Source organism: Polypterus senegalus, chromosome 1, assembly GCF_016835505.1.
Source record: "Polypterus senegalus isolate Bchr_013 chromosome 1, ASM1683550v1, whole genome shotgun sequence".
Lineage (NCBI taxonomy): Eukaryota > Metazoa > Chordata > Cladistia > Polypteriformes > Polypteridae > Polypterus > Polypterus senegalus.
This window is the reverse complement of record NC_053154.1, coordinates 252,250,551-252,267,688: the sequence shown is the minus strand read 5'-3', so window position 1 is coordinate 252,267,688 and position 17,138 is coordinate 252,250,551. Positions and strand designations below refer to the sequence as shown.

Below are 17,138 nucleotides of genomic sequence, written 5' to 3'. Positions count from 1 at the left end.
AAGGGCTTGACTATGCACAAAGATAAACACAAAAGAGCACGAAAGTTAACTCTTTACACAGTGAAACACGTTGATGCTGAATGAGCGAGACGAGACTTCCTGGTTAACACTGCATTCAGCATGCAGGAACTTAACTGCATGCTCTGATTGGTTAGCTTCTCAGTCATCCGCCAATAGCGTCCCTTGTATGAAATCAACTGGGCAAACCAACTGAGGAAGCATGTACAGGAAGTAAAAAGACACATTGTCCACAGAACCCGCGAAGCAGCGAAAAATCGCGTTATATATTTAGTTATGCTTTCATATAAAATCCACGATAGAGTGAAGATGCGAAAGTCGAAGCGCGATATAGTGAGGGATTACTGTACAGGTTAAAACTTTTTTTTTTTTTTTGGAAGGCGTGCGCCCGGTATACCACACGTGGTGTTCTAGCACACAAGTCATTTTCCAAACAAAGGTCGTATACCAAGCAAAATATTTTTGCCTCTAAACAGGACATATACTAAGTTGGACTTATTCCAAAGCAGACGTATACCAAGGTACCACTGTATATAATTCACTAAGACCATGACAAGCAAGACGCATAATTACTAAGGAAGGAAGGAAGAGAAGGTAATGAAGGTAAAGAAAGCGATTGTTAACGGATGTTAGCTAGCGGGCTGGCACGGCACATGATGTCATCAGGCTTAGTCACCAATCTCGCTAATATGTACAGCATGTCGAAATCCACCATCTCGACAATTTTACAAAGAAAAGATTTGCATAAGGAGGCTCCCTCTAAACAATAACCACCTTCCGTTTCATTCTCCTCCTCCTCCTCCTCCTCCCTTCCTGCAGCCCAAAGATGTCAAATGAAATGGGGAGTACAGTATGAAATTGTTGTTTCTGGTAGGCTAGGCACTTTTTATAACTTTTTTTGGTTAGTCCGTTAGAAAAATTATTGCTGTTTTTGTAAATTATGCGCATTATACAACCCTTTTTTATTATGAAAAGGTTAAGTAAGTGTTGCTGTGGGAGGTTCGGAGCGCATTATGGGTATTTCCATTATTTCTTATGGGAAAAATGGTCTTGACTTACAATCAACTTGAGCTACAACCAGCCCTCGCGAATGAATTGAGTTCGTAAGTCAAGGGTCCACTGTATAGATAATAGCAGCTCACTACTACTATAAGGCAGCGGTTCATAGCTCTGCACCTTGTAAGAATAGAGATCAACTTCCTGTCCATTAGCATTTGAGCTTGGGTTTTTAATTCATTGACAGCAACATGTAATTTAATGATTTTTTTTTTTTTTTCTTTTTCTACTTACACATATCATTGTAGACACATAACACATATAAAATGCATATTTTCCAAATAACGAAATATTATTTACCCTATACAACTCCAGGCACATCACATGCAGATAAAGAGACTTCAGCTGGGAGAACTCTTTGCCTGAATTGAGCTCCATTGGAGGGGGGCAGTAGCAGGCTGCTTGGTGCTTGTGCTGATTGACAGATTTGCAAAATGAAAGATGCTGATGAGGAGATGCGAAGGAATTAAAGGTGGCCCAAGATTAAGAGTTTTTTTCGGAGACTTCAAGAATACTAGTGTTAACCTGTTTTTGTTTGTTTATTTAACGTTTAACATCCACTGCAGCACTTTTTATTATAGAATATTTATTGACAGAGGTTAAACTGGTTCAAAACCCCAACATACAAAAGATCAATGCTTTCAAATAAGTAGGTCAATTTATTATATATATAAAAATAATTTGTGTGTAATGGCACAAAGCACATTTTAATCTTCTTCCTGCCTATTTGTATCCTTATTTGCCCTGGCTTCTCTGTTATGTTAGAGACGTTTCCAGGTTCAAGGACAGTTAAGGCAGCTGCAGCCAACCTGAACCATCATAAGACATCATATAATATTGGCTTTATTAGTTAATGTAATGGTTTTTGTTCATTAATACAACTTAGTTGAAGATTACACCATGTAATAAGGTAGTTTACATGCTTGTATTTTCAACTGTACATGTATTTGTTAAAACTAGAAGTAATAAGTATGATATTTGCAACCTTATGGAAAAGAAATGTAAATGATATTACAATATCAGAATAAATGTTTGTATTCCACTTTATATTTAATTCATTTTATACTTTGGGGGAATATTCCTTATTTTCATGATGTATTATACGTAATGTTGTAAAAGTGCACTTTCTTTTAATTTTCACTGTCTTATCAGTGCCATAATCCCATCCACATGTGTGTTTCTTTTCCTCCCTCCTTTTTGTTGAACTGTACTGAAATTATTTTTTTTTTTTGCACATTAAGGACATTGGATCAAAGAATGAACAAGTGAAACATTTAATGGAAATGTGCAGTAAGAAGGATACGCAAATTATTACTCTCCAAGAAATGTTGGATCATTGGGAGGAGGCAGCCAGAAATTCTGTAAGTACTGCAGCAAAATGGATCCATGAATGAATATTTGAATGTACAGTATGCGTTTAACATCTCAACCACTTGCTTAAACAGTAGCTTTGGCAAAACATGTTCCATTCTATATACACACATACATACTCCCTAGGCTACAATACTGCAAAGATATTTACCAAAAGACAATTTTGTGTTCTAGGTTTGAAATTTGTGGTTTCATTTATTTGACTCAATCATACTAGATATTCAAAAACAGAAAAAATCAGGACTTGTATTTTATTATTGAATTGGGGAAGAGATTTGCTCACTTGTAAATTTGAAGGACCTGGGTTATAGACTTTGGATTTCAACATTAGGTTTCGGAAAATATGAAATGTTATCTGAGATGATGAGAGTACATTTCATGAGCCTCTCAAACCCAACACCATCGATAGTTATGACCGAATGAGCTGGCTGATGGGGACAAATCACACATGGAGCTAGGGGATGGTGTAACAAGTTTTCCATGATTTTAATTAAAAGGAATCAAAACCGAAAACAGTGTCCACAGTGCAGTACTTCAAAAGTGTCCATAAATAAATAATCCAAAAAACAAGTGAATAGTTGGGGATAAAAACACAAATAAATTGGTTAAAAGCAGAGGTTAAAAATGCAGCCACTGGCTCCATCAGATCCCAGCCAACCTCCTTCATCTCCCTGGCTCACCCATAACTTACACAGCAGGCAAAGACTCAGCAGCCACGAACTTCATCCCTTAACCCCTATCTTGTCTGCCTCCTCACAGTGCAGCCAGACCGTCCAAGGTCGGCACTCCTCCTGTCATCCTTCACGCCCCCACATTCGTACCTCGGATCCCTGGGGAGGTCATCCACCATGCTCAACCCACTCCACACAATTGATCAGTTGAGCAAACCAGTCCCTAGAGCGCCCCATCTTTTGTTCCTTTTGCGGGGCCCCTGTTTTGTACTGCATATCCTATCTAGGTGGTCAGATCATCCTCACTGAGACTGCTCTTCAGCTGCCTTTTACCCTCTGTTCCTTTTCTCATTCCTCTTCTCTCTCTTTTTTTTTTTTTTGTTTTAATGCAATGAGCCGCTGACCTTACTTTACCACATTTTCATCATTGATTACATACTGTATTTAATACATGTGCTTACTAGATTTATTAGTTGACATTTTAAACAATTAAAACATTTTTCATGCCAAAATCTGTAATATCAATGCAATTTGAATTAGTAAAAAGATTATTCCAATTACTTTCATTTGCATTTTTAACTTGAACTAGGCATCATTTTATCTGCACGTAGACTTTCATTTTTGTTCTGTTGCTATTTTTCCTTCTGATTTTCTTCAGTAAAGTGCATTTCAGTTATAAAAAAAAAAAAAGTTAAAATCATGATGTCTTGCACTTTTTTAAAGGGGTTTTTGTGTTATATTAACTTTTCGCTTAGATATCTTCTATGGCTTCTTTTGTTATTTTAGAGGGTGGACAGCAAACATATTGTTGGGAATTATTTGTCTGTTTTAAACATAATAACCCTACAGTACATACATTATAATGGTTCCCTAGGTGTTTAACTGCATATAGAACACTAGCAAAATACCCGCGCTTCACAGCGGAGAAGTAGTGTGTTAAAGAAGCAATGAAAAGAAAAGGAAACATTTTGAAAATAACGTAACCTGATTGTCAATGTAATTGTTTTGTCACTGTTGTGAGTGATGATGAGATATATAATATTTACACACACACATAAACATATATACACATATTAACATACATATATATCTACATATATACACACACATATATACACACACAGCTATTTCGTATCAGTGCAATACGCTGGCTGTTAAAACGGTTGACTCCCGCTCTTACGTGCAATAACAAATCAAATCATTCAGTTGTCTTTGCTCATATGTCATTTTAGAGCTGGACGCCTGGCATCTTTTTGGCCACAAGTTCGTTTCTGTTTGGTGTGAGGTTCTGTGTTGTGGAGATTCTCAGGATGGATTGCAGGTGCTCATCAGTGAGGCGACTCCTGTGTGCTGTTTTGTTAGTCTTTATCACTGAGAAGAGCTTCTCACACAGATATGTGCTACCAAACATGCACAAGGTTCGAGCCGCATGTAGACGGACTTTTTGTTCTTCAAAGTCACCAAAGCGCCGTGCAAACTCAGTGCGCAATAACTCTAGTAAGCGGTAAGCGTTCGGCAAGGCAGCTGAAGCGCTGCATTATGGGATCTGTAGTTTATTGTGTTACCAGCGCTTCATATATCCGGGCTTTAATAACAATAATACAGTATATAAAATGATCTCGGGCGGATATAATTACACGCCGGGCCGGATGTGGCCCGCGGCCCTTGAGTTTGACACATATAGACTAAATGGAACTTGAAAAGAGATATTTTTTCAAATGTGATCGCAATTCAGATAGAGTTGACGCCAAGACTACAGCCTGCATGCCTCAATGAGTCATCCTCCCTCGCTCTTACTTTTTTACCGCTCATCTAATGAATACACTGAGTATGGCTTTACCAAAACAATCATTGATGGCTAATAAAGTATCCATTATTCGATTATGTAGAGCGGGATATATATATATATATATATATATATATATATATATATATATATATATATATATATATATATATATATATATATATATATATATATATATATATATATCCGCGTATCGCAGGAGAGAAATAGTGTGTTAAAAAGGTAGAAAAAGAAAAGGAACATTTTAAAATAACGTAACATGACTGTCAATATACAGTATTTGTTTTGTGAGTTTTACTGAGTGTTGCTGTCATCAAGGATTTGATTATCATTATTTCTTTCAATCAGGTTCAGATTTGTAGGATGTGTTGTGTTCAAGTTACATTCCGTGTTTGTCAATCGTTGTAAAGATGACAGGTTTCATTCATCGATTCGTTTCTTATCGATTCGTTTCTTACTGCATCAATAAACAGCTCGTCTTCTTCTTTATCTGAGACCTGACACACTGCATGCACGGGTTTTTTACACTGTCTTCCTTTAGCGGACATTGACTTTTTCCACCGTGTGCTTTGTTTCCACAGTAGCTGCATTTATGAATATGCTTATCAGACTCTTCATATTTTTTGCTGCCTTTTCAATTGTGTAATTCGGTTTTGTTCAGCGCTCTTTGGAACTGTTGCTTTTTATCTGTGCACTGCGTCAGTTCACGTGAGCCACTCGGTGTACTTGCATCGAAGGTTCCCAGCTGTGCTGGTGCCATCTCGTGCTATGTCCATAGCTTTATTTAATGTTACCTTAGTCCTGGCACTTAAAACTTTCTCTCTAATAGTTTCGCTGAGTTTGTACCAAACACCACCCTGACCATCTCATCTTCCTCTGCATAAGCACAGTCCTTCACCCGTGAATATTTAGTGGGAGTTTGCTATTGGATTGCCGCGGACGGACGGCCTTATATGGGCAGGCACTAAATTACAAACGCCAGCGGCAGCCTGTCTATGAACTTAATTTAAAGTGTAGGTTTACATCGTGCTTTGTTTCCGAAGTAGCAGAAGTCATGAATATGGTTGTATATGTCACTCGCTCGCTTCTTATTGTTTCGCTGCCTTCTCAATTATATAATGCATGTTTTCTTCAGCGCTTTTTTTAGGTCTTCCTGGTTTTCTATGTACTGCGTGATTACGTGGGAGGCGTGATGATGTCACACGAAACTCCGCCCCCACGGCGTTGAAGCTCATCTCCATTACAGTAAATGGAGAAAAACTGCTTCCAGTTATGACCATTACGCGTAGAATTTCGATATAAAACCTGCCCAACTTTTGTAAGGAAGCTGTAAGGAATGAACCTGCCAAATTTCAGCCTTCCACCCACACAGGAAGTTGGAGAATTAGTGATGAGTGAGTGAGGGCTTTGCCTTTTATTAGTATAGATAAGAACAGTTTTGATAAGAATAGTATATTTAGCCCAGCGAACTCATCCATCCTATTCGGGTTGTCTATAAATAAAAAAAAAAAAAAAGATGATGCTGGTCACCTACAGACTCCTTCTTCCCACATGGGAGTCTGCTGAACCCACACTGTTGATAATTCTGACCGAGATGAGCTGACATGTGAGGATAATTCACTGATGAGGCCAGAGGATGGTGGAAAAAGTGCTCAAGTGCTTTTATTAAAAACCAGTCAAAACAAAAGTAAAATCATCAAAAGTGACAATGGTGCAGTGTTCTTAAAAGAAGTACATAACAGTAATAAATCAATAAAAATTGAGAAAAGGATAAAAAAAAAAAAATCAATAAATCCGTTAAAAGTCCAAGGCTAAAATGCAGAGTAACTCCTCCTGATCTCAGCCCACCTCCTTCTCATTCTCCTGGCTCACCTATTGCTCACGTAACCAGCGGAGATTCAGCAGCCATTAGCTCTTATCGGCCGACCTTTGTCTTGGCTGCCTCCAGGCATCACGGCAGACCATCTAAGGTTGGCTGTCCTCCCTTCCTTTGTGCTCACGTTGTTACACCTCAGGAGGAGGCCTAGGGAGTATGTGTCTATATATATATATATATATATATATATATATATATATATATATATATATATATATATATATATATATATATATATAATTTTTTTTTTTTATTTATTTAATTTATGTGTATGTTTGTATGTGTGTATAGCTTTGGTCACTGAGTGCCAGGGAAAAATAATAAAATATAGTCTATAAGTTATTAAACAGTAAAATATTAACGTTTTAAGAAGTACAGGTACATTGGGCACTACTGGAGTGGTTGCGGGTAAACTACATTTTAAAGACTGTGTAACACAACAGATAAGTAACTAACAGCAGCTAAAATGTATATGGATCAACTCTCGGTAGTAGAGCCCTTTTGAAAGCGCTACACGACGGCTGTGGTATAGAAATTACATTTTCTATGTGAACGCTCAAATTTGTGCCAATGGTAATGTGCCTTACCGGCATTTAAAGAAAATTAGTTTTGTGTCCTCTGCAGTGTTAAGAGAGAAAGGCTTTGGTTTGGGATAAAAGGAAAAAAGGTGTAAAGAAAGGAAAGTTGCCTTTTTCTTTTATATAGTATAGAGAGATGTGTTCGTTGACGTTATGATCGCCTTTTGTGTAGACTGGTGAGACGTCCCTGCCATTAATCGGCTGTGATGGCACTGCCAGTCCTCCACTCCTGTGCGTGTCTTCATAATCCGAGGTGAGGACCTCATAATCGTATACGTGCAAAAGAAAGTGTGAATCGCCTTAATATTATTTTGCCGTGGTGTAGAAAAGGGGTCCCGTGTTTGCACTTGTCTGGGCTATAGCGCAGGGGGAGGATGAAAAAAATTAAAAGTGCTCACTTTGACTTAAGGCAGAAGCGCAGTCAGCATCTCAAAGGCCGGCACAGCTATGCGCGGCGCTGGCTGCTCGACTTTTGCAGGGCAGCAGACTACAGTTTTTGCAGACACGTTCATGATATCAAAAGTCTCAGCGCTCTTTGGAGGTCATTCATATATATATATATATATATATATATATATATATCTATATATATATCTATATATATATCTATATATATATCTATATATATATCTATATATCTATATCTATATATCTATATCAAAATACCCGCTACTTGCGAGAAGTAGTGTGTTAAAGAAGTAATGAAAAAGAAAAGGAAACATTTTAATAATAACGTAACATGATTGACATTGTCATGAGTGTTGCTGTCATACAGTATATATGCCTGCCTAAATAAGTCACCCTCGCTTTGCTCTTACTTTATTTACCGTTCATTTAATCATTACTAATGGCGGAAAAATTATAAAATGGAAGGAGGATGGCTTTACCAAAACAATTATTGATGGTGAATCAATTATTCATAAAGCTTGAATTGGTGATCTGTTTTTCTGTGTTAACCTCATTTTTTCATACTACTTCTCAAACTAAGGTGGTGCGAGGGTAAAATGAATCGAGATGCGCTGATCAATGTAATCGTGTACCAGGAAATCATGCATTGACAAAAGCTCCCTTTGCTTGTAATGCAAAGTGTGATTAAATGCATTATTTTTAAGCGCTTATGGAGCACATGCATCAAGCTTCTCAGCTGTGCTTGTGCTAAGAAAAGGAAAGATTTTAAAAATAATGTAACACGATTGTCAATGTAACCTTTTGTAAGTAGTGCCTGGAGGATTCAGTGTGGAGAAAGTCTAGAGACAGCGTGTGTATTAATTTGTGGATTTTTCTGTGAGTATTTGGTGGCAGTCTGACGAAGTTGCTTCAGAAGACGGCGTTAGCCGCGGAGCTCAGCTCAGAGCGAAATTAGATGAATGGGAGGGGAGTTGATGACGTGACTCCCCCACCCGCCTTAACTGTCAATCCCCCACAAACACAGTCTCGGAATTTGCATAAGCACACCCCTTCACCTACAATTTTAACTTAGTTACAAAGTGATCAAAACTCTCGTTTATATCCTGCGTCCTCTCATTAAACTTGTATCCCGCATTACCTGTGGGCATGTGAAACGCCAGCGGTAGCCTGTCCATGAACTTAATTTAAAGTTTAGGTTTACACCTTGCTTTCTTTCCGAGGTAGCAGCACTCATGAATATGGTAGTATATGTCACTCGCTCGCTTCTTATTGTTTCGCTGCCTTCTCAATTATATAATGCATGTTTTCTTAAGCGCTTTTTGGAGGTCTTCCTGGTTTTCTACGCACTGCGTTGACAGTCAGTTCACGTGATTACGTGGGAGGCATGATGATGTCACACGAAACTCCGCCCCCCACGTCATTCCAGCTCAACTCCATTACAGTTAATGGAGAAAATACCTTCCAGTTATGACCATTAGGCGTAGAATTTCGAAATGAAACCTGCCCAACTTTTGTAAGTAAGCTGTAAGGAATGAGCCTGCCAAATTTCAGCCTTCTACCTACAAGGGAAGTTGGAGAATTAGTGATGAGTGAGTGAGTGAGGGCTTTGCCTTTTATTAGTGTACTAGCAAAATACCCGCGCTTCGCAGCAGAGTAGTGTGTTAAAGAAGGAAAGAAAAAGAAAAGGAAACATTTTGAAAATAATGTAACATGATTGTCAATGTAATTGTTTTGTCACTGTTGTGAGTGATGAGTGTTGTTGTCATATATACATATACTCATCACTAATTCTCCAACTTCCCGTGTGGGTGGAAGGCTGAAATTTGGCAGGTTCATTCCTTACAGCTTTCTTACAAAAGTTGGGCAGGTTTTATATCGAAATTCTACGCGTAATGGTCATAACTGGAAGCTGTTTTCTCATTTACTGTAATGGAGATGAGCTTCAACGCCGTGGGGGCGGAGTTTCGTGTGACATCATCACGCCTCCGACGTAATCACGCAGTACATAGAAAACCAGGAAGACCTCGAAAAAGCGCTAAAGAAAACATGCATTATATAATTGAGAAGGCAGCGAAACAATAAGAAGCAAGCGAGTGACATATACAACCATGTTCATGAGTTCTGCTACTTCGGAAACGAAGCACGATGTAAACCTACACTTTAAATTAAGTTCATAGACAGGCTGCCGCTGGCGTTTGTAATTTAGTGCCTGCCCATATAAGGCCGTCCGTCAGCGGCAATCCAATAGCAAACTCCCACTAAATATTCACGGGTGAAGGACTGTGCTTATGGAGAGGAAGATGAGATGGTCAGGGTGGTGTTTGACACAAACTCAGCGAAACTGCGAGAGAAAGTTTTAAGTGCCAGGACTAAGGTAACATTAAATAAAGCTATGGACATAGCACGAGATGGCACCAGCACAGCTGGGAACCTTCGATGCATGTACACCGAAGCGGCTCACGTGAACTGACGCAGTGCACAGATAAAAAGGAACAGTTCCAAAGAGCGCTGAACAAAAACCGAATTACACAGTTGAAAAGGCAGCAAAAAATATGAAGCGTCTGATAAGCATATTCATAAATCCAGCTACTGCGGAAACACAGCACACGGTGGAAAAAGTCAATGTCCCGCTAAAGGAAGACAGTGTAAAAAAACCCGTGCATGCAGTGTGTCAGGTCTCAGATAAAGAAGAAGACGAGCTGTTTATTGATGCAGTAAGAAACGAATCGATGAATGAAACCTGTCATCTTTACAACGATTGACAAACACGGAATGTAACTTGAACACAACACATCCTACAAATACGAACCTGATTGAAAGAAATAATGATAATCAAATCCTTGATGACAGCAACACTCAGTAACACTCACAAAACAAATACTGTATATTGACAGTCATGTTACGTTATTTTTATAATGTTCCCTTTTCTTTTTCTAGTTTTTTTAACACACTATTTCTCCGCTGCAATACGCGGGTATATATATATATATATAGATAGATAGATAGATATATATCTATATAGATAGATATATATCTAGATATATATATGCCGATCTACATACTCGAATAATGGATACTTTATTCACCATCAATGATTGTTTTGGTAAAGCCATACTCTAGTGTATTCATTAGATGAACGGTAAAAAAGTAACAGCGAGGGGAGGATGCAGGCTGTAGTGCTTGCGTCAACTCTATTTGAATTAGCGATCACATTTGAAAAAATATATCTTTTCAAGTTCTATTTAGTCCATATGTGTCAAACTCAAGGGCCAAGCCACATCCGCCCGGCGTAATTATATCCGCCCGAGATCATTTTATATACTGTATTATTGTTATTAAAGCCCGGTATATGAAGCGCTGGTAACACAATAAACTACAGATCCCATAATGCAGCGCTTCAGCCGCCTTGCCGAACAAGTTATTGCGAAGCTAGCTCACACGATGCTGAAGAGAAAAGTTCATTCTGAAAATAGAGCCTTTAAAACCGATGGGAGGCTGAGTATATGTTTACTGAACCCGTGTGTCTCATTTGTGGAGCTAATGTGGCTGTAATTTCAGAATTTAATCTAAGACGGCACTATGAGATAAAACATCAGGGTAACCTGAATGCAATGCAGAAGATACAGAAAGCAGCATAATTAAATAAGAATCTGACACTTCAGCGGACGTTTTAACCCGTGCACAATCACAAAGTGATTTCAAGTGAAGCTGCTTTTATGGGAGACACAAATGCAGCAAGTGCACCTTGCCCCACTTTCCCTGTTGCCAAGTAATGTTAAACCAAGTCGTCACTACGGTGTTCCCAAATACGCACTTTGCTGATAAACTGAGCGCACTGCGCACTGAGTTTGCACAGCGCTTTGGTGACTTTGAAGAACAAAAAAAGTCCGTCTACATGCGGCTCGAACCTTGTGCATGTTTGGTAGCACATATCTGTGTGAGAAGCTCTTCTCAGTGATAAAGACTAACAAAACAGCACACAGGAGTCGCCTCACTGATGAGCACCTGCAGTCCATCCTGAGAATCTCCACAACACAGAACCTCACACCAAACAGAAACGAACCTGTGGCCAAAAAAAGATGCCAGGCGTCCAGCTCTAAAATGACATATGAGCAAAGACAACTGAATGATTTGATTTGTTATTGCTGAAAGGAACACATTTTATTTATATTTCCAGGTTTTGTTATGCAGCATGTTCATATTTGAATTTGTATAATTTTGACAGGATATATTTTTATGGAGAGCAAAATCTTTGGGATATTTAAAATCTAAGTTTATTTTTATATAAAATTACATAAGAGTAAAGAAATTTGAATGTTTGTTCTTTTAACGTTTACTTTATTTCTAACTTGTATAATTTAGACAGGATATATTTTTATGGAGAGCAAAATATTATAAGTTGTTTAAGGTTTAAGTTGATTTATTCACGAATAATATTCCTGTCTGTTTTTACCATTCCTACCAAAGATATTTCTGTCGACTAAATAAAAATTCCTTCTATTTAAAATTTAAATAGAACTTGAACAAATACGATAGTTCATAATATCCACGCAGACTTGCACGTAAGAGCGGGAGTCATCCGTTTTAACAAATGCAGCGTTATGCACTGATACGAAATAGCTGTGTGTGTATATATGTAGATATGTATGTATATGTATATATATGTTTATATATATATATATGTGTGTGTGTGTGTGTGTGTGTGTGTGTGTGTGTGTGTGTATGTATGTGTGTGTGTATGGATTTGTGTGTGTTTAAATATAAATATATATATATATGACAACAACACTCATCACTCACAACAGTGACAAAACAATTACATTGACAATCATGTTACGTTATTTTCAAAATGTTTCCTTTTCTTTTTCATTTCTTCTTTAACACACTACTTCTCCGCTGCGAAGCGCGGGTATTTTGCTAGTATATATATATAATATAGGTTCAGATATATACGTTGGTTGGGATTTATGGGCAGGCACAACGCGGCCACCCATGTTTTAGCAACTCCCTTTCGCTTCATCATTGCTTCAACACTGTTGTAATTATTGTGCACATTTTATACAAGTAGCATACGCCTATTTGTCATGTTTTTTGTTTCGTAAGCCCTCTTGGTTGGGGGTCCTCGATTTCAAAGCACTTTTTTTCCTTTCATTATTTGAAACACTCGCACAGATACCCGCCTCTTCACCTCGCTCCGTCCCACCCCAGCTCATTGTACCCGTCTCACTCGCTCCCTCTTGTCCCACCCATCACAGATTATTCTCAAAAGCAGAGTTACCAGAAACCACAGTACGTCCCATTTTTTTCACCACATGAGACACTGGTTTATCATTGGTGGAAAGCCGCCCGGGTATTGCGTGTTAGCAGCATTTCATTAAAGGGCAATCTGCTTCAGCAAGGAACTTAGTCCTGTTTGCTGAAAGGATGTTATGGAGGAAAACACTGGAATAGTGCTGTTTTTTCTGAATGTTTATCAGTGATCAGGGACCAGAATGATCAGAATATTCCTGCTTCAGAAATAACTGATGTCTGTTTTTATTGTAAAACTGAGAAAAGCACACACACACGCGCCTACACAACACAAACACTCAAACTCACAAATCGTGGGTGACGCACACTACTGAGTAAGTGTATCTGTCACGGACGATCATTTTTTTCACCCAATAAAACTTTAGTTCGTCAAAGTTAGAAAGCAGCGCGGTGATTTCTATTTTTCCTTATTGGCAGCATTTAATTTAAAGATGATTCATGTCAACAAGGTGAAAGAGTCTCTTATTTTGACAGGGCGATCTTTTTAGGCTTAAGCATTTTTGATTGACTTACAAAAGAAAATAGTTATTACTTACCCTCTTTGCTTCAAATTGGCTTTTTAAAAAACCTTTTTGATATTTATTTATGACTATATAAAATAAAATAGTACTCAAAATGATAATGTGCATATCTAACAGGAAGAAGTGGTTGTAAGAGTAAGATTGCTGACTCGCAGTTAAATGATCACTGGTTTGTGTCCTGGGGGCTTCTTTTCTGTTATTTTATTTATTTTTACAAATTGCTTTGAGTAGTAAGAAAGGCGCTAAAAAAACGCAAGGAATTTATAACAATAATAATAGTATTATTATTATTATTATTATTATTATTATTATTATTATTATTATTATTATACGTGTGAATGCATTATCAAATTCAGCCGCTACGTAGTGGGGTATGAATAGGGACAATACCACAAGTTCATTGAATTAATTACACAGCAAGGTGCACACGCAATGCAAACATAATGTGTATATTATTGAAGTAAAGGTTCATATAAATTAATTATATACAACTTTTTAACAAGTTGAGAGATGTCAACTGGTTAAAATGCACGTAATTATACATGTATTGCTTTATAGTCCACACATAGTGTATGTATATTATTAAAATAATGATATCAAAATCCTATAAAATGGTATAGAATCTGCGTCGTAGACTTATGTTGTGTCAAATTTCTTCAAAGACGTTTTTAATTATTTTGCTTTAAAATATCTTACGGCAAACATGTGAACCATTGAAAATCGCTGATCTTGATTTGTTTTAACGCATGCTCCGTGCAAAATGCTGTCATATCTGTTAGTACAATTTTAACTGCCTGGTGTTCATTTTGTAATGGACCACTGCAGATGAGGAATACCACAGGCTGCTAAAAGTTTTTTAAATACATTTGATGAGTTTTAATCTCCCATGAAAAATGGTGCAGAGAACTCCTATGTGTTTAATAGGATAATTGCACCTGCTATGAAAATGAGAGTCCTCTCCAATGTACAGGGGCGAAAGGGTGGGTGTGGTAGGAAACTTATTTATTTATTTAAATAGAACTATATTTCATTCCAATAGTTTTAATGACTCCCATGGCAGAGGTGAAATTTGAGTTCAACAACAAAACATTTCCCGTGGATTTTTTTCTCCTTTTTTATTCCCAGGAAAAAACCACCTGTGTAAATGTTTTAAGAGCAAGTTGTCACTTATAGCATGACAATGGATTGCTACATTTATTTTAATGAGCTGTCTTTTAAATGTCTTTGTAAAGTGTTACTGGGCGTCGACTGTCGAGTAATGTATTATTACTGATATTTTACTCAATCTTACTATCCATGTTTCCTTGTTGATGAGCCCCGTTGAAGATTTTTTTTGGTAACAGAACAGTAAGCACGTCAAAACGACTGAACACAACTTACGACTGGTATTTTTCGATTTCATTTTAACAAAGTTTACTGTCCGCCTTCAATCACACAGCACCCCAGTAAAACGTCAATAGCGTTTAATATACCTGCAGCCTTAGAACACAGACATCAGGACATCGCTGCGCGTGCATGTTTACTAACCGATATGACAGCATTTTGGATGGAGCATGCGTTAAAACAAATCAAGATCATCGATTTTCAACGGTTCACATGTTTGCCGTAAAATTTTTTAAAGCAGAATAATTAAACTTCTTTGAAGAAATTTGACACAACATAAGTCTATGATTCAGATTCTATACCATTTTATAGGATTTTAATTTCATTATTTTAATAATATACATACACTATATGTGGACTATAAAGCAATACATGTATGATTTTGTGCATTTTAACCAGTTGACATTTCTCAACTTGTTAAAAATTTGTGGGCCTATATAATTAACTAGCAAAATACCCGCGCTTCGCAGCGGAGAAGTAGTGTGTTAAAGAAGTAATGAAAAAGAAAAGGAAACATCTTGAAAATAACGTAACATGATCATCAATGTAATTGTTTTGTCACTGTTATCTATATCTCTCTCTCGATAGATATAGATACATACATACTTACAGTGGTGTGAAAAACTATTTGCCCCCTTCCTGATTTCTTATTCTTTTGCATGTTTGTCACACAAAATGTTTCTGATCATCAAACACATTTAACCATTAGTCAAATATAACACAAGTAAACCCAAAATGCAGTTTTTAAATGATGGTTTATTATTTTGGGAGAAAAAAAATCCTATATATATATATATATAATATATATTAAAATATATATATAAAGAGATGCACCGATATGGGAATTTTGGCCCGATGCCGATATTCCGATAATGTCTATGTACTCATCTGCCGATACCGTTGCCGATATACAAATAAATGTTCACTTTGTCTGTAATTCTTGTCCAGACAGATCAAGTCTCATTTTTCTCTGTATCTTATAAATATGTATAACAGTTTTGCACACCACATTCAATCATTAAAAACAAATATCTGCCGCATTTGGCTGGCTACCTGTTGGTTATACAGTATGGGAAACAGTTTTGCAGGTTGTTGCTTTAAATAACACTCTTCTCTCGTTTTGATGGAACAAATTCAACAATAATCGAAAAAATGAAAAGTGAAAAAAAAATGGTAAAATGTACAATGACAATGAAATAAGCAATACCACTTAAGAATAACATCTTTTGCAGATTATTTACAATCATTAAAATGGCTTCTGCTCAACCACATTTGGCTGGCTATGTGATTCTTTGTTTTACAGTCTGCAGTATTAAATATCACATAGCTTTTTTTCTTTCTTTTTGATGGAATAAGTCTAACCAATCTATAATTTGAAAAAACAGAAAAGCGTACAACAGTAAAAAAAAACTTTTTTTCTGGAGACTTATTCTTTTCTATTTTTTAAACATGATGGGGAGGCTTTTCTTAACGAACACGAGCATCTCTGCCTTGTCGCAGGAAATTCTGTTTCTCTTTTCATTGATCACATTAGAAGCCAAACTGAATAATAAACTTGCGTGCTACTTTGGCAATAGTAGGAAACCGACTCCAGTTGTTCCAGTATTTCAGTGGATTTCATTCCTCAGGACTGGTGCTTCAGAAAGGAATCCCTGCACCTGCATGCATGTAGCATGCATACATATACAGTATTATATTCTGCGTCATCTTTCATATCTAAAAAGATAGATCTGCATTTTGGCTTTTACCAGGGCTGTCAGATTAAGATTAGAATCCTTACAATAAAAATAAGTATATGGCATTTGAATTGAATGCATGTCTGTATTGTATTTGCTGTTTTTTTAAATATTTTATTATCAATATTTTGCTTTTCACTGTAGATCATGATCTGCTTACAAGTTGCTCATTATTGCTTAAGAGACTCAGGTGAAAACAGTGGCTTCCATGAATGTGATTGGCTCTCACACAAAAAGCAACATAAGACGCACACCGCACTGACACTTTCTAAAGACAATGTTCAAAATAAAAACAAAATTGTCAGTGATTGCCTAGCAAAGTAAATGCAGTCTTTTGGTGCTGGGCGATATGACAATATATATCGTGGGGACGATAGAAAAGTGTCTATCGTCCTATTTCTCT

General features: G+C 37.1%; 1 protein-coding gene across 2 annotated transcripts in view; it reads left to right on the top strand.

Annotated features, from left to right (window-relative positions):
- Positions 1 to 17,138, top strand: part of LOC120540794 (kinesin-like protein KIF20B) — a 135,035-nt gene that overhangs the window by 61,333 nt on the left and 56,564 nt on the right. For both annotated transcript variants that reach the window (XM_039771869.1, XM_039771861.1), the window contains exon 18: positions 2,316 to 2,435. In XM_039771869.1, the coding sequence (XP_039627803.1) occupies positions 2,316 to 2,435 (120 nt within the window). The remainder of the gene's footprint in view (positions 1 to 2,315; positions 2,436 to 17,138) is intronic.